Here is a 25,728-nt window from a genome sequence, read left to right on the forward strand (position 1 = left end):
AGTAATAGTCAATCCACACCTGTGATGCTGGGAGAACTAATGCAGTTTCCAATGGCAGGAATGGGGACACAGAACTCTTAGTAATGGGAAATGTATAGAAATATACCTGTTATCTTATATTTTCATAAATCAATATGATACCACTAAAAAATTTTTTTAATCTTCCTAGTGATTTAAAAAAAAAAAGCCCCAAAATGTAGGTGCTTTTGCAAAGCCCAAGACTTAGCTACGTAAGCTAACTGCAGTTTCAACTTCCCTCAGACATGTAGTAATGACTTAGTAGATATGTAAATTTTTTAGTCAGCACCAATTTTCTTTCTCATTGCCTAAAGAGAGTCTAGATAATCTGGCAAGAGAATGTTTCCATTCTCCTACAGGTAGGTGACATAACCCTGAAATGATTCCCTGTCGCCTTGCCTGGCTCTCTTTCTGCCTATAAAAACCTTTCATTGTCGACAGCTTTTACAGCTCTCTCCTCCTTTCTAGATGGCATGCCGGCTGAACTTGAACCGTAATATTGCCAATTCAATCTTTTTTTTTTTATTTTTTTTAATATTTATTTTATTTATTTATTCCCTTTTGTTGCCCTTGTTGTTTTATTGTTGTAGTTATTATTGTTGTTGTCGTTGTTGGATAGGACAAAGAGAAATGGAGAGAGGAGGGGAAGACAGAGAGGAGGAGAGAAAGATAGACACCTGCAGACCTGCTTCACCACCTGTGAAGCGACTCCCCTGCAGGTGGGGAGCCGGGGTTCGAACCGGGATCCTTATACCGGTCCTTGTGCTTTGCACCACCTGTGCTTAACCCGGTGCGCTACAGCCCGACTCCCGCCAATTCAATCTTTAAAGTTCACTTCATTGTATGTAACACTAAGGATAAAGGAGTTCTCAGCCTTCCTTATTACTATCTGATCCCTCAAAAAAAAAAAAACCATTAAAAGTCAGTTCACAACAATGTTAACTATTTTTATTATGTACCATAAAAATATTCTATTACCCAGTTCCAAAGCTGCTTCCACATCTTGGGGGAATTTGTTACAGAAGCCCCTTAGCTCTCAGGGGCAATGTTTACTCTAGTCCATTAAAACTGCTATAACACAAATACTGTGTGATTCACAAATAACAGAAATAAACTCTTCATGGTTCTGGAAGTTGGGAAACACAGTATCAAGGTGTTAAGGGTCTGCCTAGGGAAAGACTCCTCTGGAAGGAGGACATAGGCAGCCTCTTCCCCTGAGCTCTGTAAGTAGCCTGGAATATGGGCCAGAAGCCCACGGTCTGCATCTTGTTTAGGTATCTCCCTTTTCACCTGACTTCTAGGCCATAAAATGCAGATGAATATAGAAATGTGCACCTGGAGACAATAGCTGAAATTAATCCCATCAGAGTCCCACTACAGCATCCTCTGAACCCACTACAGAAGTTGAAAGACCTGGGAAACGTGTGTGTGTGTGTGTGTGTGTGTGTGTGTGTGTGTGTGTGTATTTTTCTCTCTTTTCTATCCTTGTTCATCTCCCTGAAACAGGGCCAAATCTCTTGTGATTCTTCCACATAGATGTCAGTCTAGAACTACCAGCGGAGCTTCCAGGGGACCTCTACACCCATTTTTCCTCTCTTTGTTTCACCTCTTTGTTCCCCTGCAAAATGAGAATTCACCTTCTAGTTCATACATGGTTCATCTTTTTTTTTAATATTTATTTATTTGTTCCCTTTTGTTGCCCTTGTTTTATTGTTGAAGTTATTGTTGTTGTTATTTATGTCATCGTTGTTGGATTGGACAGAGAGAAATGGAGAGAGGAGGGGAAGACAGAGTGGGGAAGAGAAAAGACACCTGCAGACCTGCTTCACTGCTTGTGAAGCGACTCCCCTGCAGGTGGGGATCCGGGGGCTTGAGCCGGGATCCTTACACTGGTCCTTGTGCTTTGTACTACCTGCACTTAACCCAGTGTGCTACCGCCCAACTCCCCATGGTTCATCTTCTAATTCATCATTTTAATTTTAACCTCATATGACAGGAGCAAATTTCTCTAGGGCTTTTTTACAATGGCTCCTTTTATAATTTGGGGAACTAATCATCTCCCAAAACCCCCACCTCTAAATACCACCAAACTGGAAGGCAAAGTTTGAACATACAAACTGCAGTCCACAGCCCAAATCAGATTTATCTGAAATTGTTCTCTAATGATATCATCATTGTATTGCATGTAAAAACATCTATCAGCCACATTAGTACTAAAAACATAAACACATTGTATTGAAGTAGCCTAATCAAAGAAATGGCCAGCTTATGACATGAGAAACACTTCTTTTTTTAACACTTACCACAAGCTTTAGAAGCAGCAACACAAATTTCTTCAGCAGCATACTCCCCAGCTGGAAATTTGAGGTAATCTCCCTCAGCTTTCCCCAGGTAGTGATAGAGATAAACCTGCAGAACTGGATCTATCTGCTTCACAGAACTAGCACTGATGGGAATATCACCATTCTGATGCACAGGAGTTGTTGATGTCCCTTCCATTTCTGTCACTGTAAGGCAGGCCATTCCCATGCAGGCTTTTTCAAAATATTTGCCTAAGAGAGAAACAAACTTATTTCAAAGGTGATATTAATCAGATATCCTTTATACACAAAGAAATCTCAAATGGCAACAGTGACGTTGTTGTAGAATAGATTTTTAAAACACTACAATAAATATTGCTATTTCTATCATTATTGTTACTCCTAGTACTATTAAAATGCCACTTATCTAAAGCATAACGACAGGCATTAGGATCATAAACCTTCTGCGACTAGGAATCATAAAAATGAATTCTGTAAGCTGAGAAGTCATGAATAAAACAAACAAAATCGTGGCAGGCAACTTCTTCTGTTTTTCTCTCTCTGTCTCTCACTATCTAGAGAAAAAAAAAGGGAGGGGGAAGAAAGATAGTCCACCAGAAGTAGAGGGATCAAAAAGGTATAAAGCCCTTGTAGCAAAAAAAGAAATATACATATATTTGTTTTATTTCATGAGACTGAGTGGAAACATGCAGAAAAGTGAAACTAAACTACTACATGTTGGAAGAAGCTAGGAAGTCTTTTTTAGGTATATTCCAAGGGACGTGTGACTTTAGTAATTTTCGCCTGAGCCTAACAGCTAACATGTAAGTGGGCTACAAGTATTGTCTGGGAAGATAACACCTTGTAAGACAGCAAGGAACCTTCCTCATTCACTTTAAAGTCTGTATTTCCCCCAGTCCTGGGACCCCTGTTGTTAAAATTCGGAGGCTCTAGCTGGCCGGGCTAGCTTCACAGGCTGGTAACAGAGACGACCAGAGACATACGGCTGGGCAGGGAAGCTGTATTTCTTTATTCAAGAACAACGATTCATAAACTAAACCAAACTAATCACCAAACAGAACTCTGCTGCCTCTTTCCCCGCGGCGGCCCCAAGCACTCTCGAACTCTCCAACTCTGCAACTCTGGAACCCTCTCGGGGTTCCTTGGGGCGGGGCCAAGCGGGCCGGCGAAACTAGCAGGACTGATCCAATTTTCTTGGCGGGGGAGAGCTAGAACAACCCAATGTAAAGCATACAACAGACCCCTGGGGCTTTGTTTGTTTCCCTTCATGCTTTTCTTATTTATTTATTTATTTATTTATTTATTTATGGCCTCCAGGGTTATCACTGAGGCTTGGTGCCTCCACTGATCTTTGAGGCTATTTTGTCCCCTTTTGTTGCCTTTGTTGTTAATCATTGTTGCTATTATTGTTGTTGTTATTGCTGTTGTTGCTGTTAGATAGGACAAGAGAGGAAGGGAAGACAGAATGGGGAAGAGAAAGATAGACACCTGAAGACCTGCTTCACTCCTTGCAAAGCGACCCCCTGCAGGTGGGGAGCCACGGGCTCCAACTGGGATCCTTACACTGTCCTGCTTCGTGCCATGTGCGCTTAACCCACTGTACTACCACCCGGCCCCTTCTTCATGCTTTCCTTGATCCATACCATTGGATACCGCATCTGCTGACCTCAACCAAATCAATGCAAATAGTGCCACCTCTCCATGTTTCACTTTGGCTGCATCCAGAGATGCCAAGCCTGATATATCAACCCTCCAGTTCCAATACTCTGGTGAGACATCTCCTAAGTCATGGGACTCCCTAGTTCCATTTCAAATGGCGCACTTCCTAACAAAGTTATAGAACCTAGATATAGTCTAAGAGACAGGGTACATGTGCTCATGTATCCATAAGTTAGGAGAAAATATATGCATTAAAATTGTGCAAATCTTCAGCGAGTAGACTTAGACTCAAATGAGTGCAACAAGTAGAAACACCTAAAAACGACACCATAAAGTACTTAATCAAATAGCTTCTACTTAGACCTAAATATCCAACTCTCCTACCCCCTATTTCACTTCTCTCAATCACTCCAAAGCTAACCTTGTCAGATAAAGTAAGGACTACAAAAGCTGGATAAGAGCAAGAGACAGGCACACTTTAATGATGGCCCTTTTGGTCACTACTAGGCCACCCTATCATCCAGGGTCCTAGTCGGGAACCCTTTAATTCCCACACAGATATGATGGACCTAGACCTCTAACAGATCCCTCTCTGCACCGTCACTGGTCATCTCCATTAGAAACATCATAAGCCCTGTGGTGGGCCTCTACAGGAACTTGCCTCAGTGTAGAACAGTAATGGCAGGGTCTGCCCCACTCTCTGAAGGGAAGCCAGGTCAGCCTACTCTGCCACTCAGAGAAGACTGGTCCTGAAATGAGTGCAGCCTAGAATGTTCCTAGCTGTAACCATAGACTGCGAGCTCAGACTGACAGGGACTCAGAGGTTATACAGGCTCCTGGCTGAATATGATTACATATGGGCGCCAAGCTCAGATCTAGGGGGTTTACAGTTAACATTATTTATATATTTTCCTCATATTTTGGAGCTACTCTCTACCCTTTCTTCTTCTAGCGTTTGCCCTTCTTCCGTAGCCAGTTAACAGCGTCAGGTTGAGCCTGATGTAAAGTTTCGAGACCTCCTTTGAATCTGGAGAGGTGGCAGTCGTTGACTATGTGGGTCATAGTCTGTCTGTAGCCGCAGGGGCAGTTCGGGTCGTCCCTGGCTCCCCAGCGATGGAACATAGCGGTGCACCGGCCATGGCCTGTTGGATAGCGATTGAGGAGGGCCCAATCATAACCTGCTAGGTCAAGGCCGGGTTGACGCTTGCAGGGGTCTGTGATGAGGTGTTTGTTCTTTACCTCAGCTGACTGCCAACTCTGTTTCCAAGAGTCTGGAACAGACAAGTTCAGTGTAGGCGTAGGAGACCAGATTGGATGACAAGACGTCAAGCGTTGGACAGGGTGGGCGAAGATATCCGCGTATATTGGCAGGTCTGGTCGAGTGTAGACGTGGGAAATGAACTTAGATGATGCCGCATCCCAACGAATATCTGGCGGGGCGATGTTGCTAAGAACTGGCAGCCATGGAACCAGGGTGGAACGGATGCTTCCAGAAATTATCCTCATGGAGGAATATAATTTGGAATCGACCAAGTGGACATGGGAGCTACGGAACCATACTGGGGCACAGTATTCTGCAGTAGAATAGCATAATGCCAGAGATGATGATCGTAGTGTGAAAGCGCTCGCGCCCCATGAGGAGCTGGCCAGTCTTGCAATGATGTTGCGCCCACCTTTGCTGCAGTTTTTATGAGATGTTCGTGAAATGACAGGGTGCGATCGAGAGTAACGCCAAGATAGACTGGCTGGGCTTCATACTCTCTACCCTAATCCAGCTTTCTAGTCCTATTCTCAACTCTGACACCATCTTCCCAGACAATACTTTTAGCTCACCTGCATGTTAGCTATCAGGCTCAGGCAAAAATTACTAAAGTCATGGGCCTCTTGGAACATTCCTAAAATAGACTTCCTAGCTTCTTTCCACATGAAGACCCCTAATTTCATCTGCTCTATTCCTATTGTTGGGATCCAGTTTATTAAACAGTTCGTTCTGTTTTATATCTTACCGCCTTTCAGCCACAAAGTTGCAAATGCTATGATGCCATCCTGACTTCCCTGAGCAGACAACCTCACCAACGTGTTCCAAAATCTCAACTCTCTAGAACCCTACCCCACTAGGGAGAGATAGAAACAGGCTGGGGGTATGGATCTATCTGTCGACACCCATGTCCAATAGAGAAGCAATTACAAAAGCCAGACCTTCCACCTTCTGCACCCCATAAGGAATTTTGGTCCATACTCCCAGAGGGATAAATAGGGAGCCTTCCAATGGCAGGAGTGAGATATGGAATCCTAGTGATGGGGACTGGAATTGAACCCTTCTTGTTAGTCATTAATAAATCACTAATAAAAAAAATTTTTCATGACAGGTAGGGGCTGGGTGTTGGCACACCTGGTTAAGTGCACACTTTACAGTGCACAAAGAAACCAGGTTCGAGCCCGTGGTCCCCACCTGCAGGAGGAAAGCTTCATGAGTGTTCGTGAAGCAGGGTTGCAAGTTTCTCTCTATCTCTTTCCCTATCTTCCCCCCCTTCCCTGTCAATTTCTGGCTGTCTCTATCCAATAAATAAAGATAAGGTGTTTTTTTTTTTTTAATGCCAGGTATTGGCAATATTGTGGGGGAAAAAGGGACTCCACTACTCAGCTGGTAGGAATGCAAACTGGTACAGCCCCTTTGGAAGAATTAAACAAATTAAAATGGAATACCATATGGAATTACCTTATGATCCAACAATACCATTCTTTTTTAAAATATTTATTTATTCCCTTTTGTTGTCCTTGTTTTATTGTTGTAGTTATTATTGTCATTATTGATGTTGTTGTTGGATAGGACAGAGAGAAATGGAGAGAGGAGGGGAAGACAGAGGGGAAGAGAAAGATAGACACCTGCAGACCTGCTTCACCGCTTGTAAAGCGACTCCCCTGCAGGTAGGGAGCTGGGGGCTCGAACTGGGATCCTTATGCCAGTCCTTGTGCTTTGCGCCACCTGCACTTAACCTGCTGCACTACCACCCGACTCCCCAGCAATACCATTCTTAAGTATTTATCCAAAGGACACTCAGAAGCACTAAGTCAAAGGGACGAATGTACCCCTGTGCTCACAGCTGCATTATTCACAACAGCCAGAGTGGAAGCAGCCTGAATGCCTATCAACAGATAACTGGCTAAAGAATTATGGGATATATATTCCATGGAATACTACTCTGCAATCAAAAAGGGTCACTTTGTGTCCTTTGGAACAAAATGCATAGACTGGTGGTGATCATACTTAGTGAAATAAGCAAAAAAAAAAAGAAAAAGAAAGAAAGAAAAAGAAAGACAACTACCAGATAGTTCCATTAATATGTGGAATCTACAAAACTTATACACACAAACTTGGGGATAGGGGAGAGAAGCAAACCAACTATTTCTAAGACTTTGTGAGAACCAAGGTAATTATCTTTGGAAGATGAGAGGGTCGGGACAAAGAATTTTGGTGGTGGGTGTGGTGTGGAACTATACCCTGTAATCATATTGTAACCTATTACTTAAAAAAAAAATTAACCTGGGGGAGCAGACGGTGACACACTTGTTTGAGCACACAAGTTACAGTGCGCAAGGACCCAGGTTCAAGCCCCCAGTCCCCACCTGCAGATGGAAAGTTTTTAAGTGGTGAAGCAGTGCCACAGGTATTTCTCCCTCTCTTGTTTTTGTTTTGATTTGATTTGATTTGACTGCCTCCAAGGTTCTCTGGGGCTTGGTGCTGGCACTATGAAGCCACTGCTCCTGGCAGCCATTTTTTTCCATTTTATTAGACAGGACAGAGAAATTAAGAGAGGAGGGGGAGATAGAGAGGGAGAAAGATAGACATCTGCAGACCTGCTTCACGACTTGTGAAGGAATATGGAGTTCTGGGGGTGGGAACTGTGTGGAATTTCCCCTCTTATCATATAGTCTTGTCAGTATTTCCATTTTATAAATAAAAATTTTTTAAATAATAAAAGGGGAAAAAAGAATACACAACTTGAAACAACATAGCTAACACTAGGAAGATAAATACCAAACAACCAAAGAACAGTAGGTAATTAAACTATGTGTCTATATTATAAAATTAAAAGAACTAGGAGATAGCATAGTGGTTGTGCAAAAAAAAAAAAAAAAAAAAGACTTTCATGCCTAAGGTTCTGTGGTCCCAGGTTCAATACCCAGAACCACGATAAGCCAGAGCTGAGAAGTGGTCTGGTAGAAATAAGTAAATAAATAAATAAGAACTACAGAAATACAAAGAGGAAAAAGAAAGACAGTGAAAATAAGCAGAGCCAAGATAGCTGCATGAAAGCAAGCCTGGGGAAATTTTGCTCAAGAGATCTCTTCAGATCCTGATTTTGACCAGAAAGGAGATTAGAGAATGCAAGGAGTTTCAGAGAAAAGGATGCAAAGAAATTACACCAGAAATTTGCAACATATGTGAACATCAGAACAGCTAAGAGCACTGAAGGACAAAGGCGACATGTGCATTTTTTGCCTCCCTCAAGCCCCAATCCCTGAAGCTAGTGATTCAGGTCTTTGGGAGAGAGCATTCCAGAGAGTGTGCACATGTCCTGTTAGTCTGTTTATTCCTTCTCTCTGTGCTGCTTTTACTGTTAGTCATTTTTGTTTTTATTTTTTTGTTTGTTTGTTTATTGGTTTTTGTAGTTGTTCTGTGTGTCTCTACAACTTGAACACAGGAGACCCACCTGCCCTTGTGGCAGCTCCCCCCAACCTACCTCTTCTCTACCCAAAGCAAGGGGTGCCACCATGCAGAGCAACAGCGCCACACACTCCTGAGAAATGTCACAAAGTGGCTGTGTCAGGGGTCCTAGAACCCACAGCCTGGAGGTCACCTTGCTCCACAGCTCAACAGCCAGCAAAGCTAGACTTTAAGGGCTACTGTCCCTACAGGGCACAACAGTGTCCCTTTCCAGACTGTTCTAGAGGCTCAGGTAGCCACGCCCTGGCCTACAAGAGCCTCTTGACAGAATTTCAGCCACAATCAGCATCTATACCCTAATGTGGACTACATTTGCCGTGGAAGCTGCAACTACTTACTGCTCCTACACACAGAAGCAAAGAACCTGACTCGGACACTTCAAGGACAACACCCACCTGGCTGGTACACTGCTGTAAGAGACACTTAAGGACTGGGGTTTATTGTGTTACTTGGGATTTGCTCACTTGGACTGGCCTAACTCTGCAGAGGGATTCTGGTTTACCCCACCTCCCTCTCAAGCCTGGCCTAGCTAACTCCCTGTGTAGATTTCCTACAGGACTCTTCTCTAGGACTCAGTTGCATCTGCAGAGGAAACGGGCTCCACACATTCTGCACAGAGATAAGCACACTGCAGGGAACATCTGTGCAAACTCACAGAGGTGAACACCCAGGACACAAATTTCTAAAGACACCAAATAGAAAGGTGAAACAAAAAAACAAAAAAAAAGAGCGTCTGCAGAAAAGAACCAGGGCAAAAGCCGGGGGGGGGGGGGGGCAAATAGGAATGAGAAAATCACAGGAGCGAGGAAAGACTTTGATAGAAATATTAACAAAAATGAGGACCCAATAGATGAGACTATGAGAGGAAGCAGGAACCATCTTGAAGTAATTAGAGAGCTAAAAGCTGAAGCAGCTGAGGTAAGAGTCCAAACAGCTGAAAAAGCTAATAGTTACAGCAAAAAAGCCTTTGCTGCCTGAGGCTCTAACGTCCCAGGTTCAGTTCCCACACTGCCATAATCCAGAGCTGAACAGTGCTCCGGTTAAAAAATAAAATTAAATTAAAAATGAATGGGAATATATGTAAAATTCTTAAACCTAGTTGAATCTATATACAGCAAACCAATAACCAACATCATACTGAATGGTGAGAGAATGAAAGCATTTCCACACAGAGCCGGGAATAGACAGGGCTGCCCACTACAGCCCTTAATATTCAAAATAGTGTTGAAGTCCTAGCTGTAGCAAGAGAAAGGAATTAAAAGGAGACGGGCTGGCTGGAAGAGAAGTCAAACTGTCACTCTTCGTAGACAATATGATAGTACACATAGAGAAAAAACTCCAGCTGGAAGCTCCTGGAAATTATACGCCAATAAAGTAAGGTTGTAGGTTACAAAATAATATACAAAAATCAGAGGCATTCCCTTATTCAGAAATCAATCCCACTTACTATAGCAGCAACAACAATCAAATATCTAGGAATTAAGTTACCAAAAGAAGTGAAAGGGTGAAGCAGGTCTGCAGATGCCTATCTTTCTCTGCCCCCTCCCCATCTCCCCCTCCTCTCTCCAACAACAACATCATCAATAACAACAACAAAGACAACAAAAAGGGGGGGGGATATAGCCTCCAGGAGCAGTGGATTCGTGGTGCAGATACCAAGCCCCATCAATAACCTTGGAGGAAAAAAAAAAAAGATGTGAAAGACTTGTATACTGAAAATTTAAGATGCTTCTCAAGGAAACAGGAAAAAATATAAAGAAATGAAAAGATAGGCCATGTTCATGGATAGGAAAAATTAACACAATCAAAATGACTATTCTACCCAGAGCCATGGACAGATTGAATGCAATTCCATCAAGGTTCTGTCAAATTTCTTTAAGAGAATAGAGCAAAGGCTAAAAAAAAAAATTTTACCTAGAATCAAAAAATATCTAGAACTGCCAAAGCAATTTTGAGAAAAAAATAACAAGACTGAAGGCATCACACTCTCAGATCTCAAATTATATTATAAAGTTGTTGTAATAAAAATTGCCTGGTACTGGAACAAAACAGATATACTGACAAGTGGAACAGAATTGAGATCCCAAAATAAGCCCCTACACCTAGGGACATGTAATTTTTTGTCAAGGGGGCCCAAAAATATTAAACAGAGAAAGGAGAGTCTCTTCAGCAAATGCTGTTGGGAAAGTGGGCTGAAACATGCAAAAGAATGAAACTGAACCACTACATTTCACCACACACAATAAGTAGTAAACTCCAAATGGATCAAGGATTTAGATGTTGAACAAGAAACCATCACACATTTAAAGGAAAACACTCGCAGAACACTTTTCAATCTAAGTTTTAAAGGTGTCTTCAATGGCTCAAATCCACTCACAAGGAAAATAAAAACAAAAATAGGCCAATGGGACTATATCAGTTTGCAAAGCTACTATAAGACAAAACCACCAGCCAATTGTAGAGGTTCCTTACACAATGGGAGATCTTTTCATTCCGTATATCAAACAAAAGGTTAAAAGCCAAAACATATGCAAATCTCACCAAACTCAGCAACAACAACAACAACAAAAAATCCCATCCGTAACTAGAAACAGGATATGAACAGAATATTCACCAAAGAAGAGCTCCAAAGGGCCATCGGACATGAAAAAATACTCAGTCACTGATTATCAGAGAAATGCAAATAAAGACAATGAGATACCACTTCTGTGAGAATGTCTTACATCAGAATGAAAAATAGCAACAAATGTTGGAGAGGGTGCAGGAGTAAAGGAAAGAAGCATAGCCATCCAAAGAGATCTGTGTACACCTATGTTCATAGCAGCACAATTTATTATTAGCTCAAACTTGGAAACAACCTAGGTGTTCAATAATAGATCAGCTATCAAAAATGATGAATTCACCTTCTTCACCTCATCTTGGATGGAGTTAAGTGAGATAAGCCAGAAAGAGAAGGATGAATATGGGATTATCTCACTCATAGATGGAAACTGATAAATAAGAACAGAGAGGAGGGGCAGGGCAGTGATGCATCTGGCTGGGCACACATGTTACCATGGGCAAGGACCCAGGTTCATGCCCCAGTCCCCACCTGTAAGAGGGAAACTTCTCAGGTAATGAAGCAGCACTGCAGGTATCTCTCTCTCTCTCTCTCTCTCCCTCCTCTCTCTCTTCTCTCTCTTTCCTTCTCTATCTCCCTCTTCCCTTTTGATTTCTAGCTCTATCCATAAAATTTCAAAAATTAAAAAAAAAATAACAAAAAGGGGAAACAAAATATAACCTGTATGGATTGATGTACTGCACCAAAGCATCAGTACAAGGAGTCCAGGCTCAAACCTGAATCATACACATGGCAAAGCAGTGCACTATAAAGTGAGCTATTCTGTCAGTCCAATAAGTAAGTCTTAAATATAAATTAGTAAATATGTTGCATAATTTAAAGTTTGTAAAACCAGGAAAGAAGTAAATTAAAACAGGGTATAAAATGGATTTCATCTGAGGCATTTTGAGTTTAAGGACATGGTCAAAAATATTAGCAGGAGACCAATTCTTCAACCGTCAGGAAGTGACCAGAATGACAAGCGAGCTAAAAATTAGGTTTTAAAATGAGAGAGCTAAGTGGAAGTTATTTTAAAAAATGTAAGTAGGAAATAAAATATATTAGGACATAACTAGCTAGTACTAGTTTTGTATTAATAATTTTATCAACAATTTCAGTGGAGAGGGTGATCGATATTTTAAAATAGTTTTCATATTCAATTTTTTTTTTTGATCAGAGAAGTCAACCAAAAGCTTAGGCAGAAGGTCCCAAGCTTTCTCTGTTCAGGAAATCCTGAAGCTTAACAGTTTGTTTCTTTTTGTTGCATTTTCCCCCCTTTGTTTGTTTGTATGTATGTTTGCTTTTCACAACACCCCTAGACCAAAAAGAACACTTAAGGAGGTAGATTCAAGTCACATAGCTGTCAATGTTCTCAGGGCTAGTCGGGTACTGTCTAGTTTCCCAAGTATTGTTATCAAATTGGACAGCATATACTATCACTATCTATTTCAGCGATTTTCACACAGTAGCTGCCTATTATCAGAAGAACTCTTAGAAATACTGTCAAACAAGCTGCTTCACAACATTGTAGAGAGGAATGAACTGACCTAATATGGAAAAGATAAACTACCTCAAACTAACAGCTGAAGCCTGAATTCACTGTTGTTCTGGGAAACATGGAACTAAGGAAAAGGGCCCAAGGAGAGGAAGGGGGAAAAAAAATCTACTGAGGAGGAATAAAATAAAACTTAGCACAGTTAACCACAAGAGGGCAGCACAATAGTGGGTAGGGGCAATTCAATGCAGGAGGGAAGAGATGTCCAAGAGAAGGAATGGTAACGAAACTTGCCATCATTTTGCAGTGATTAGACACAAATGTCCAATCCTTACATAATGTGCTTGAAATCAGTTACCTGTCAAGTATACCACAACTGCTTCTGTTTAAGGCTAGAAGACCCCTTACTGAGTTTAAAACCTTAAGATCCTTTTTGCCTCTCCATATAATAAAGAGGAAGTAGTACTTGTGACTGGAAGATCACTCTACGTAGAATCATTTTGCCTTTCTCTAAGGAACCTTTATTAAATTTATTTATTTGTTATTGGATAGAGACAGAGAGATATGAGAGAGAAGGGGGAGATAGAGAGGAAGAGAGACAGACAGAAACCTGCAGACCTGCTTCACCGCCTGTGAAGCGACACCCCTGCAGGTGGGGAGCAGGGGGCTCCAACCGGGATCCTAACCGGTCCTTGTGCTTTGCGCCACCTGCGTTTAACCTGCTGCTGCGCTACCGCCCGACTCCCTCTCTAAAGCACCTTTACCTGCACAGCCCCTGGGTGTGGGTGTGGGTGGGTGCGTGTCGCCTCAAGTATGGAGGGTGGGGGGAGGAAGAGAGACCACAGAGCTTAAATTTCTCCCAGTGCCAGAGTACTTCCATGTGATGTTCCAGGGGGATCAAACCTGGGTCACAGAAGTGACAAAGCGGGTGACCTACCTTACCAGCTCTAGTCGTGACTTTATAGCAACCAAGCAATGCACCCCTTTACATGCATAAACTTAATAAATCCTCCCAACAGTATTATAAAACTGAGATTCACAGAACTTTCAAATAACACAACAAGATTAAGTGGGAATAACCCACATCTAAATCCAAAATCTGAGCTATTCCCTATTCTGTCTCAAAAGCATTCTACCTTCCAGTAATGGGCAGATGAAGTAGAGGAAGAAAATAAACAAACAGCATGGTCTTTTGCCATTCTTTGACACCTGTTTCAAAGTACAGTGAAAATCAAGTAAAAGAAACAAATGATGACCTAGCAGTTCCTACATACAACATGCTATAATTTTCAAACAAAAGACATTCAGGTAGAGCCCAAACAAGCCATGTGGGCTCATTTCCTCAGCAAAGGCTGAAGCTTTCCTGTACAGATAAACTGCATGTACCTTCTTAAGATTTCTCTAGAGAGAGAAAGAGAACTAGAGAACCCCTTGGGCTGAACCTGGGCTCACACTAGGGCCCACCTAGGCAAGTGTTGCTTCTGCAGCTAAGCCACCTCCCCAGCCACAGTTACAAGCACCCCCGTCAGTACATGTAAGACAAGCACTCAACACTGTTTCCAGAGAGGTCATAAATAAACTCGAGATATGTGCACGTGCAACCAAAGTGACTTTCACACTAAAGTGGTAAAAGAAGAAATGGTGGGAAAAGGGTGGGTAGCCAGCGTTTGAAAATTCACCTTCGAAAGCAGTGGATGCTGTATCAGAGCATTTGCAGGAGCGCAGCTAACTGAACTCCTCGCTTGTACAAGCCTATTATGAAACCAAAAGCAATCATCCTCCCTCTCTCTCTCAATTCCCACTTCTGGTTTCCTCCTCCACATTTCTTCTTCCCTCTAATGACTTATTCCGTGGCTTTTAATCTTTCATTCAGAGAAAATTAAATTTCTCCCAACAGATTAGTAGCCACCGGAAAGCAAACGAGGCAAATTCAACAGACGCAGCAAATTTTAGGCTTGATAACACTATGCAGGAAGTACTCCATGCTGCAGCAGAAACCCTCGGGCATTCTCAGTAGGTCAGCGGCTCCTAGTTGGAAAATGTGCCCTCTGTGAGACCCACAATCTCTGGCTGCCTTACGACGGAAGGGCAGCGGCAAGGTCTTCTCTGCAAACGCCCTGTTACTCGGTACAATGGAGACAGAGAGAGAGAGAGAGAGAGAGAGAGAGACAGACAAGAGAGAAACAGAAACAGGGAGGGAAAGAAATCGTGTTTCTTAAAACAATCCAAGAGCCATGCAATAGGCTGGCTGGCTGGCTGGCGCTCGCTCTCTCTCTCTCTCTCTCTCTCTCTCTGAAAAGTTGAGCACCGGCATTTTCGGAGGAGAGAGCCTCGGGACACCCTGCCTGTCTACACGCAACGCCCTCGGCTGCGGGATCGCACACCCACCGGCGCCGGCAGGGCGGGGAGGGCCTCCTTCGCTGCAGAAGAGAGCTGGCTCACATCTTGCTCCTTTGCCTGCCTCTGAAACCTACGGGAGAAAAGAGAGAGAGAGAGAGAAAGAGAGAGAGAGAGAAGGGTATTAGTATTTTCAAAATCCGGGGAGAATGCATGTTCTTTTCTAGACTGCTTGGACGTCTAGGGGAAAAAAAATTAAAGAGAGTTAAGTAAAGGGGGTGGGGTGGGGGTGGGGTGGGGGTGGGGAGAGGGCTATCAGCACCCACACACATGGATGCGAATATCAACAGCCAGACACTCAGCGGTAGGTTTCCTCTTAAAAGAGGAAGATTTTTTTTTTTTGGAGAAGTTTACTGCCACTAGTGGGGGGGGGGGGGGAGAAGGGAAGAGTGTGGTGAGGGGTCTGGGGCTGGGGCCGGGTAGGGGGACAGCTCAGCCCCCCCACGCAGGGGCCATCAGCAGCCACCTCTGCCCGGGGCGCAGCACCGCGGGGGCGGCTCGTACCCGGCGCCGCCGGCCGGTCGCGGTGGCCCTTGCCCGCCCCGGGCGCTGGCTGTCGGCTGTCGGGGCCCTCCCGTCCGCCAGCGGCTCGCACTCACATCCCTCCGCGGCGAGGACGCGGCGAGGACGCGGCGAGGACGCGGCGAGGACGCGGCGAGGACGCGGCTCCCCGGCGCCGCGCAAGCAGCAGCTCTCCGGCCCGGGGTCGCGCGGCAGTGGCGGCGGCGAGTCCCCCGCCGGTCAGCGCGCGGAGAGAGGCCGCCGCGGCCGCTCTCTTCGGCTCCGCTTCCTCTCTCCGCGCAGCGCACACCCAGGGAGGGGCAGCCTGCCGGCCCGGCACTGGCGGCGTCTCCACACTCTCCCGGGCTACACCATCTTAGCGCCGCCGGCCACCCAGGCTCGGGCGCCCTATTTGCGTCCGACCGGCCTCCCCGGTGGCCTCCGCTCGGGCGGCCTGTTCTCCGCTGACTGAAGCCGCCCGCAGTGGGGCGGGAGCGGGGGCGGGAGTCTGACTCGCGCCCCGGACTGCGCGTGCGCGCGCGGCGGGACGGGTCACGTGGGCCGACGGCCTGTCGGAGAGCTGGGCGGCTGGGCGGGCGCGCGTGGAGATTCCCCGGGCTGCCCCAGGGTAGGAACCCGCGGGAGCGCGGAGCCGCCCTGGGCTCGCTGCGCGGGCGCAAGTGGAGGCGGCCCGGAGTGAGTCACGCGCTCCTGGGAAGTGCAGCCGGGCGCTGCGGAGACTTTCCCCTCCCGCGCACTGTCTCCTTTCTGCTTTCGCTTCCATGTTGCGGTTGTAGCAAAACTCCTGGCCCCGGTGCTTGGGGCACCGCGCGGTTTTGTGTCAGTGCAATCCCAGGTGCCTGCCTCCTCTAGTGGTCACCTTGCTGCAACGGGGGCGCGGGTGGGATGAAGCATACGGTTGCCCGCGGGTTGGCGACAAGACTACGCAAATGAGGAAAGTAATCCCCCTCCTCCCTCCAGTGGCAAAGAGCCTCTATCTTTTTGGACACATTATTTATTTACAGAGACGCCAGGCTGCAGGTTCCCAAGGATGCTGTGTGAACACAACCTGCATGCACCTTGTCCTGCCGGAGATCCTGTGTCTGATAAAGTGACCAAAAAGTCTCGTGTGTAAAGTGTCAGAATAAAACTGCTACTAAGGAAAGTAATACAGAGTACAAGGTATGTAGTGTTTCTGTTAGGGTGACAACGGAAGATCTCCGAGTAATAGACATTTGGGACCTGAAGGGTGAAGATGAATCCTTAAATTTTCAGAGGGACTAGCAAAGGCAGAGGTCCTGGAAAGGGAATGTTGCTTTACAACTTAAAGACCAGGAGAGATCTGTGTAACGAGAATCCTGTGGAAGGAGACAGTAGTGAAAGGTGAAGCTTGAGAAGTGACCAGAGGTCAGCTATGTACGACCTTTTTCACTTATTATTAGCCCTCATTCTCCCAGGCCAAAAGGACTGACGCATTTACAATCCCTGTTCCTCCTGCACAAACATTTTGCAATTCAGTTCTAGTTTGGTTTCTTTAAACTTCACCAAAACCATGCCAGCATTTCTTCTAACATAAAGCCCATTGCCAAAGGCCTTTGGTTAAATGATAGAAGAATAAGAGACGATTCTAACTCACATTGACTTTAGAGTCCTATTTTCTCACAAGAGGGAGGGATTTGCAGGGGAACTGTGTTCCTATGACTGTCTTCTAAGCAAAACACACAGGAGGGCCCTTTCTCGTTATTTATTTATTTATTTATTTATTTATGAAAAGGAAACATTGACAAAACCATAGAATAAGAGGGGTACAACTCCACACAATTCCCTCCACCAGAACTCCATATCCCATACCCTCCCCTGATAGTTTTCCTATTCTTTAACCCTCTGGGAGTATGGACCCAAGGTCATTGTGGGATGCAGAAGGTGGAAGGTCTGGCTTCTGTAATTGCTTCCCGCTGAACATGGGCGTTGACAGGTTGTTCCATACTCCCAGCCTGCCTCTCTCTTTCCCTATTGGGGAAGGACTCTGGGGCAGCTGACCTCCAGGACACAATGTTGGGGTTGTCTGTCCAGGGAAGTCTGGTCGGCATCATGCTAGCATCTGGAACCTGGTGGCTGAAAAGAGAGTTAACATACAAAGCCAAACAAATTGTTGATCAATCATGAACTTAAAGGCTGGAATAGTGCAGAGGAAGAGTTGGGGGGGGTCCTCCATTTTACAGATAGTTAGTAGGCATATTTAAGTTATATTCCAAAAGGCCTGTGGCTATACTAGGTTTTTTTTTTTTTTTTTTAATCCCTGAGCCTGAAATCTGATAGGTGGATCCAAGTTATTGTCTGGGGAGATGATGTCATGGCTGGAAAAGGACCAGAAAGCTGGATCAGGAAAGAGAGTAGTTCCCTAATATGGGAAAGGGGTATATATGTTGTTGACTGTAAACCCCATCGATTTGATTTGGTCTCGAGCTCATATTCAGCTTAGGAACCTATGTGACCTCAGCATCCCTGTAGATCTGAGCTCACATTCTGTGGTCATCAGTAGGAACATTCTAAGCTTTCCCAGTATCAGGACACATCTTCCTCAGGTGGAAGATAGAGTATGTTGTCCAGTCTCCCTTTGGAGGATGGAACATTCTCTACCCTTGTTGATCCAAGTTGAGGGCAAAGTCCTATGGGGGCCCCACAAAGGGGTCTACTTTGTTGTTCCTGATGACCAGTAACAAGGCAAGAGGGATTTATTTGAGGTCTAGGCCCATCATGTCTGTGCAGGAATCTCAGGACTCCCCGAATAGGACCCCAGTTGATGGGGTGGCCTGATAGTGACTAAAGAGTCATCATTAAAGTATGCCACTCTCTTGCCCTTATTCAGCTTTTGCAGTTCTTGCTTTGATGAGGTTAGCTTTGGAGTGAGTGAGAGAAGTGTAATAGGAAGTAGGTGAAGAGGGTACCTAGGTCTAATTAGATACTATTAGGAACTTTATACTGACTCACTACAGACTATTGTGTATTTTTGCTTTCAGGTGTATATTTTGCCCTAACTTATGGATACATATGGATATATGCTCTATCTCACGGGACCTGGTCTCTAGGTTTTGGGACTTTGTCAGGAAGTGAACCTCCTGGAATAGAATTAGAGAATCCTAGGAAAGGTTTCACCTGAGTAATGAGGGTGAAAGGTTGACATTCCACGCCTGAAGTCTCTGGACACAGTCTGAAGTGAAGCATGCTGAGGTGGTACTCATTGCATTGATTAGGTTGGGATCATCGGATACAATATCATTTGGTATGAATTGAGAGAACCATGCGGGAAAATGAGTCTCACTCTAGAGGTTCCAGGACTGGGGGAAATATAGGCTCTATTGAGGAAGCGGGAGGTTCCTGCTGTCTTAGGGTTAAGAAGGCAATAGATAGTTATTGGTATAATCACATTATTTGGCAATTGGGTTAACTTTGAAAATCCCTTTTTTAGGATTTACTGTATCATACACAACATCACCATAATTTATATCCTTTGACATTATTTTTGTATATAGCCATGCCACCGGTTGCTTCTATTCTCCCTAGTCTAGGCTTCTGAGAGAGTCAACATATCAAAGACAGCCTATGTATTAAAAAGACTCAGTATGTGCTTTTAAAAAGTTTGAGACATGCAATCAATTTTTCCCTTCTCATATTAATTAGTTATTTGTGTGACTACAAATTAATAGGAGTGTACATAAACATTATTCCCACCACCAAAAGACTGTGTCTCATCACATCCACCGCCCCCACAACCCCGCCCCGGGAACTTGAACATCCACCCTCACCCTCAATTCAGGGTTTTCACTTTGGTGTCCTACTCCAAAACACCCTTTATCGTAATTTCTAAAAATAAATTAGAAATAGGAGTGGTGACTCAAGGGCAAATATATAACCTGCTTATAGCATTAAGAATGAGATACAAGTAGCAATTACCATAAAAATCTTTTATTTTCCTGCAGATAAAATCTGTTAGTGGAATAGAAATCGGAATGAAGGCCCACACAGAGAAGATAAAATGCTGAAAGTCACCTATCAGAGTTCAAATGAAACTAATCTTAACTATGGGGGTGGAAATAGCTTCTGTTATGAGGGTCTAAAGGAAACTACTGTTGTAGAATTTGGGGCGGGCAAGATATTTAACAGCTTGCCTGGGAATGTCGTTGCTCTGTGGAACCTGACACCTAGGTTCCAACTTTGGAATCTACTTGGAAGTACTGTATTAGGAAGGGATATTTCAGTACCTGCCTCCTCTGGCTCTTCCTGTCAATCTCATTGAAAAAAAACAAAACAAACAAAAAAAACTCTGTCCAGATCAGTGAAGTCCCATCAAAGATGAAAAAAAAAAATCTGAAACAGTGTAAATTTACTACAAGGTGTGATGACTCATGAAACATAGTGTTTATTCAGCCATGCAGGTTCTGTGGTACTGTTACTGTCCATTGCCTGTTTGCAAGCAGAAGCCATTTGAAACTAGTGACTATTGAGAGTTGCTTCTTGGGAGAATATATATATATGCAATATGAATATTAAAAACAGGTTTTTTGAGTTTTCTTTTTTTCTTCATTTCTTTTTTCTTTTTAGGACAGAGATAGAAAACAGAGAGGCAGCAGGGCAAGACACCACAGCACCAAAGCTTCCTTCAATGCAGTGGGGAAATCTAGCTACCCATGCAGAGAGATGAAGTCTAGGATCATTAGTCTGTCTCCTCACTAAAATAATGTGAGTTTAAGCTAGTGCCACTCCAGACAATTAAGATCTTTTCATTCTTTTTTTTTTTTATGGGGGGGTAAATTTTTTTTGTTATATTTATTTATATATTGGATAGAGACAGTCATAAATTGAGAAAGAAAGAGAAGATAGAGGGAGAAAGACAGACACCTGAAGCACTGCTTCACCACTTGTGAAGCTTTCCTCCTGCAGGTGGGGATGGGTGGGCAGAGGTTCAAACCTGTGGTCTTGTGCATTGTAAAGTGCACACAACCAGATGCACTACCATCCAGCCCCTTGTTTGTTTGTTTGTTTGTTTGGCTAGTTGGTTGGTTGGTTTTCTTTATATGATCTCTGATAATAGCATAGCTAGAAATTTGCTTGCAGGGCAAACATTGCAGAAAATGTTTTCCTCTAGCCTTTGATAATGATAAAAGAAGTTTCCAAGACTTTCACAAGATTTACAATAGAGAAATATGAATTAGATGATATGGCATTTAGATTCAATGCTTATTGATTAGCCATATCAAAAGTATAAATACAAATTAGCAGCTAATTACCAAATAGGGGAGCAGCACATCACTGCATGCCACAAGATTTTGTCCTTCCATTGTTGTATGACATGGCAGCCATAGTTTTTACCTGTAACTCCCCAAACTCACCTTGGGGAACTGGGCAGTGACACACCTGGTTAAATGCACACATTATCATGTGCAAACAGCCAAGTTCAAGCGCCAGGTTAGGGAAAGCTGCAGGGGGTGAGGGGAAGCTTTATGAATGGTGAATCAGTGCTGCAAGTGTGTGTCTCTCTCCCTATCTCCCTCATCTCTCAATTACTATCTGTCCTATCGAATTTACTGAAAAAAAAAAAGGACATTGTGAGAGTATATGTTAGACAGAGCCTTGACTTCTATTTTGTAGTTCATAGGTGGTTTTGCTGCAAAATCAAAGCTGAAAACCTATAGCTAATGAGCTTAAATTTTTAAATGAGAGACTGACTGACCCAGGTTTGAATAACAAACTTTCACCACAAAGGAAGTCATTTATATTTTCGAAGCTTCCATATCTTCCGTGGTATCATGTGGATAATAACATTTTCCTTGAAGAGTTGCCTAGAAGATTAGATGTAAACACATTTTTAACCCCTTAGCACAGTTATTAGAAATGTGTGTATGGTTGTGGTAGAGACAAATTACAGACATCATGAATCTGGAAGTTATAAAGAAATATGCTGAATTTTATTATAATCCTGAAGCATTTGTTACCATTGATTGTTGCATTGAGATAACAAGGCGTGAATTTATAGATAATCCCAAAAATTGTATTTGGATGAAAAAAATATGCTATTAAAATATGAGAGCATCTTATTTTATAAATATGTCTTTATTCTAATGAGAGCTACAGTCTATGGCTATGCCACCCTGAACACACTCAGATCTCGTCTAATGAGAGCTACAGAGAGAAAGATACAGAGAAAAAAAAAACAGTGGGACTTGAATAAAAGTATTTTTCTTTGGAAAAAGGATTCATACCAAAATTGACTCTTAAAACTAGAAACAGGAGGCCAGGTGGTAACACACCCAGTTGAATGCACCCATTACTATGTGCAAGGACCTAGGTTCAAGCTCCTCCTCACCCACTCCCCACCTGCAGGGGAAACCTTCACTAGTGGTAAAGCAATACTGCAAGTGTCTCTGTCTTTCTTCTTCTCCGTTACCCCACCCCTCTCAATTTCTTTTTTTCCTACCAAATAAAAAAATAAAATAAAATTTAACAATGCCCACACAAGATTTAAAAGAAAAAAGAAAAAAAGGAATGAAAATAGAAATGCCTCTGGAACAATAGTTAATTTTCAGAATATTCATTGTTGAGTCCTTAGAAATTAAGGACTCTGTTCTCTTTCTCTGAAAAGTGTTCATCTTCATCTCCAGCTTCTAGCACCTATGCTGTTGCTCCCAGAGCTGTCCCCAGTGTCTCTTGATTGCACCATGAGGGTCTGTCACCTGACTCAGACTGAGTCAATCAGAGTCTTCCTCTTAGAAAATATTGGAAGTGAGACCCAATGACACTTGCTCAGACTTTTCTTTTCACTGGAAATAAACTTACCCACGCTCAATAGCATTGTGATGTTGCCATCTTTATTCATGTACATGAAATAGCAACAGAAAACTGATTTGCTGTAGGAGAAAATAATGGCATGAACAGAAGAAAGTCAATTTGCATAGCCCTTCAGCTTTCTCTGCATGTGTGAGCTTCAAAGAAACGTCCTGTGTTTGGTATCTTGAAAACACTTTCTTATGAAGAATGTCACCTTTTTACAACACAGGCTAGATCTAGTAGTGTCAAAATACTTATAGCAAAACAACCTGGATTAAATAGATTTTATGAAGCACCTATGAAAAGGAAAAAATATTCTCACAAAGTATGACAGGAAATATGCACAACTTTTAAAAATCCAGTTTACCTACAAATTTTAGAAGTCTGTCTTCAGTCTTCAAGTGAAGTGTGGAGTAGGGAAGATAGCATACAGTTTATACAAAAAGATGTTCATTTTGAAAACTATGAGGTCCCAGGTGCAATTCCCAGTACCACTATAAACTAGAATTGAGCAATGTTCTGGTTAAATAAATAAATAAATAAATAAAGCTATACATAACTACTACGTTAGTCACCTCAGAGATATAACACAAAACATACAGGATAGCAGAAAATAAGTTATCTTTGAGTATCACAAATAATTCCCAAAAAGAAATTCTCTTCCCCTCTCTTCCACCCTAAAATCCCTAATCTCATCTGCTCTTTTCCTACTTTTGGGTTCCTGTTCATTAACCATTTTGTCTCACTTTATGTCCTGCCACCCTCCAGACACCAAGTTGTAGATGCTACCATGATTCCATTCTCTGGGCAGATGACCTCACCAATGTGTCCTGGAACCTCGCCACTCCAGAGCTCTACCCCACTAGGGAAAGATAGAATCAGGCTGGAGCTATGAACCAACTTGCCAGTGCCCAAATCCAGCAGAGAAGCAATTACAGAAGCCAGACCTCCTACCTTCTGTACCCTAAAAGCAACTTTGATCCATATTCCCAGTGGGGGAGAAGTGAGAGGAGGAAGAGGATAAGAGGGCTCAGAACTCCAGCTCCATCAGGACCCACAAAGAGAAGAGGGAAAAGGGAGGGACATTCGGATGTAGTAATAAGGTCATGAGTGGCTTGGAGGGGAAGAGAGGACTGGACTTGGAAGAAAAAAAGGGGCAATTATGTACAAATGTAGGCAGATGGTTGTAGAGATGATAGCTAATCCATGTCTGCAACCTTGGGAGAACTGCGGTGGTTTGCAGTGGAGGGGGTGGGGGTTCAGAACTCTGATGGTGAAAACAGTGTGGAACTGTATCCCTGTTGACTTGTAATTTTGTAAATCAATATTGAATTTGAAAGAAAAAAATTCTTCCCCTTATCTGCCCTTCTAAACCATCATAAACCATCATTCCCCTCGCCACTGTGTATTCTTTTCTCACTTGCTTCACTATGCTTTCTTTGTAACAATAATTCTGTGAGTTTTCTGAGCCACAGATAAAGTGCTAATTGCTGTGGCTGCTCTGTTCTAGCTAAACTACCAACCAAAGGAAAGTCTGATTAGCCATCAAAGCAGCACATTGGTGTGTTAAAATAGTGTCTTTCAGTTTTCCCTCTGAAATACTGTGCATTTCAGTGTTCTCTATGAAATGCATAAGAGGAACAAAATATGAGCCAGTCTTTTCTGTTTATAAAAATGTATTCATTGGGAGGTGGGCGGTAGCACAATGGGTTAAGCGCAGGTGGCGCAAAGCGTAAGGACCAGCATTAAGGATGCCAGTTCAAGCCCCTGGGTCCCCACCTGCAAGGGAGTCACTTCACAGGCGGTGAAGCAGATCTGCAGGTGTCTATCTTTCTCTCCCCCTCTCTGTCTTCCCCTCCTCTCTCCATTTCTCTCTGTCCTATCCAACAATGACGACATCAACAATAATAACTACAACAACAATAAAAACAAGGGCAACAAAAAGGAAATAAATATTTTTTAAAAGCTTTAAAAAAAAAGAAAAGAAAGAAATTGCCCTACTGGCTGAGCCAATTCCTGGCTGTGACATGATTCTCAATTTAACTTCTACTCTTGCCTAACTAGTGTCTGTAATTTGTCCTTTATTGGGAGAGTTTTTCCCTTTGTCTTTTTCTTTATGCCTTTTCTCACTAAGGTTTTGGAGGCTTGCCCTCTGCTCTCGGACATCATGACAGCTGGTCAAAGGGAAAGTGTTTTCCTCCTTCCAGAGGCAACTGGTGTCACCGGAATTCCCTCTGAGACTGCTCTTTCTCCGCATTGCTGTTCTCACAGCTCTCTTCTAAACTAAAACTCCATCCCAGTGACCTACGCCTGAATCTCTCTGAAATGCTAAAAAGGCACCTGCCATTGTCGAGATTATTGTAACCAAATGAATAGAAATACTTTGAAGTTTCGCTGAGTCGGAATCTTATGCCAGGGTCAGACACTTTATTATTTTTAACGACTTTTGTTAAAGATGTCAATCCTGTTTCTTTTCTTATTAATGTGGTGTCTGCTGGGGGAGTGAACAAGAGGATCTAGCAAATGCACAATACAATCAAGCAGCTTATGAGACCCACTTTTTCTCCATTCTACATCCTTAGTAAAGAGGGAACAGATCCCTGGGGGAGGGGGGAGGGCAGAGGTGACACACCTGGTTAAGTGCACACTTTATAGTAAGCAAGGAATGGGGTTCAAGCCTCCAGGTCCCCACCTACAGGGGGAAAGTTTCACAAGTGGTGAAGTAGGGCTGCAGGTATCGCTCTTCCTCTCTAGCTTCCCCTCCCCTCTCAATTTCTCTCTGTCTCTATCCAATAATGAATACTTAAATTAATTTTAAAAAATAAGAGAAAACAGAGCATTGCTCAGTTCTGGCATGTGTGGAGCTCTGTTCCCACAGACAGCTCAACTCTTTTTATGGCAAACATCACACATTTTAAATAACCATTACTCATTATTAATCAGATATCAACCCATCAGTTATGGGTGGAATTGTGTACCCTCCAGAAAAGTAGACATGGTGAAGTTGTAGCCACCAGCACTTGTCAATGTGAACACATATGGAGATATGGTCTTTGAATATATAATCAAGATTTTCAAAAAAAGTTCATTCGGAGTCAGGGGCATAATAGTGCAGCCCTTTGTGCAACATGCCTGTTCCTCTGTGGTCACAGGTTCAACCCCGGCACTACCAGTACCTAGACTT

At 43.3% G+C, this 25,728-nt stretch overlaps 2 protein-coding genes and 1 long non-coding RNA gene across 7 annotated transcripts in view; 2 read left to right on the top strand and 1 right to left on the bottom strand.

The window, feature by feature from the left end:
* The window catches only part of JAK2 (Janus kinase 2), an 85,879-nt gene extending 69,700 nt beyond the window's left edge, over window positions 1–16,179 (bottom strand). Inside the window, exons 1-4 of one of the 5 annotated variants that reach the window (XM_060199317.1) lie at window positions 15,858–15,911; window positions 15,723–15,824; window positions 15,210–15,291; window positions 2,322–2,570 (exon numbers count right to left, since the gene is read on the bottom strand). In XM_060199317.1, the coding sequence (XP_060055300.1) occupies window positions 2,322–2,547 (226 nt within the window). In that variant the 5' untranslated portion in view covers window positions 2,548–2,570; window positions 15,210–15,291; window positions 15,723–15,824; window positions 15,858–15,911. Of the gene's footprint in view, window positions 1–2,321; window positions 2,571–15,209; window positions 15,292–15,722 lie in introns of all 5 variants that reach the window. The other 4 variants (XM_060199313.1, XM_060199314.1, XM_060199315.1 and 1 more) reach the window with 4 other exon arrangements.
* The window catches only part of LOC132540855 (prorelaxin H2-like), a 256,765-nt gene that overhangs the window by 136,753 nt on the left and 94,284 nt on the right, over window positions 1–25,728 (top strand). The window lies entirely within an intron of this gene.
* Window positions 16,272–23,941, top strand: LOC132540854 (uncharacterized). Its single transcript, XR_009551979.1, has 3 exons — window positions 16,272–16,415; window positions 16,745–16,901; window positions 23,313–23,941. It is a non-coding gene; the product is annotated as an uncharacterized LOC132540854 (long non-coding RNA).

This window comes from Erinaceus europaeus, chromosome 10 (assembly GCF_950295315.1).
Source record: "Erinaceus europaeus chromosome 10, mEriEur2.1, whole genome shotgun sequence".
Lineage (NCBI taxonomy): Eukaryota > Metazoa > Chordata > Mammalia > Eulipotyphla > Erinaceidae > Erinaceus > Erinaceus europaeus.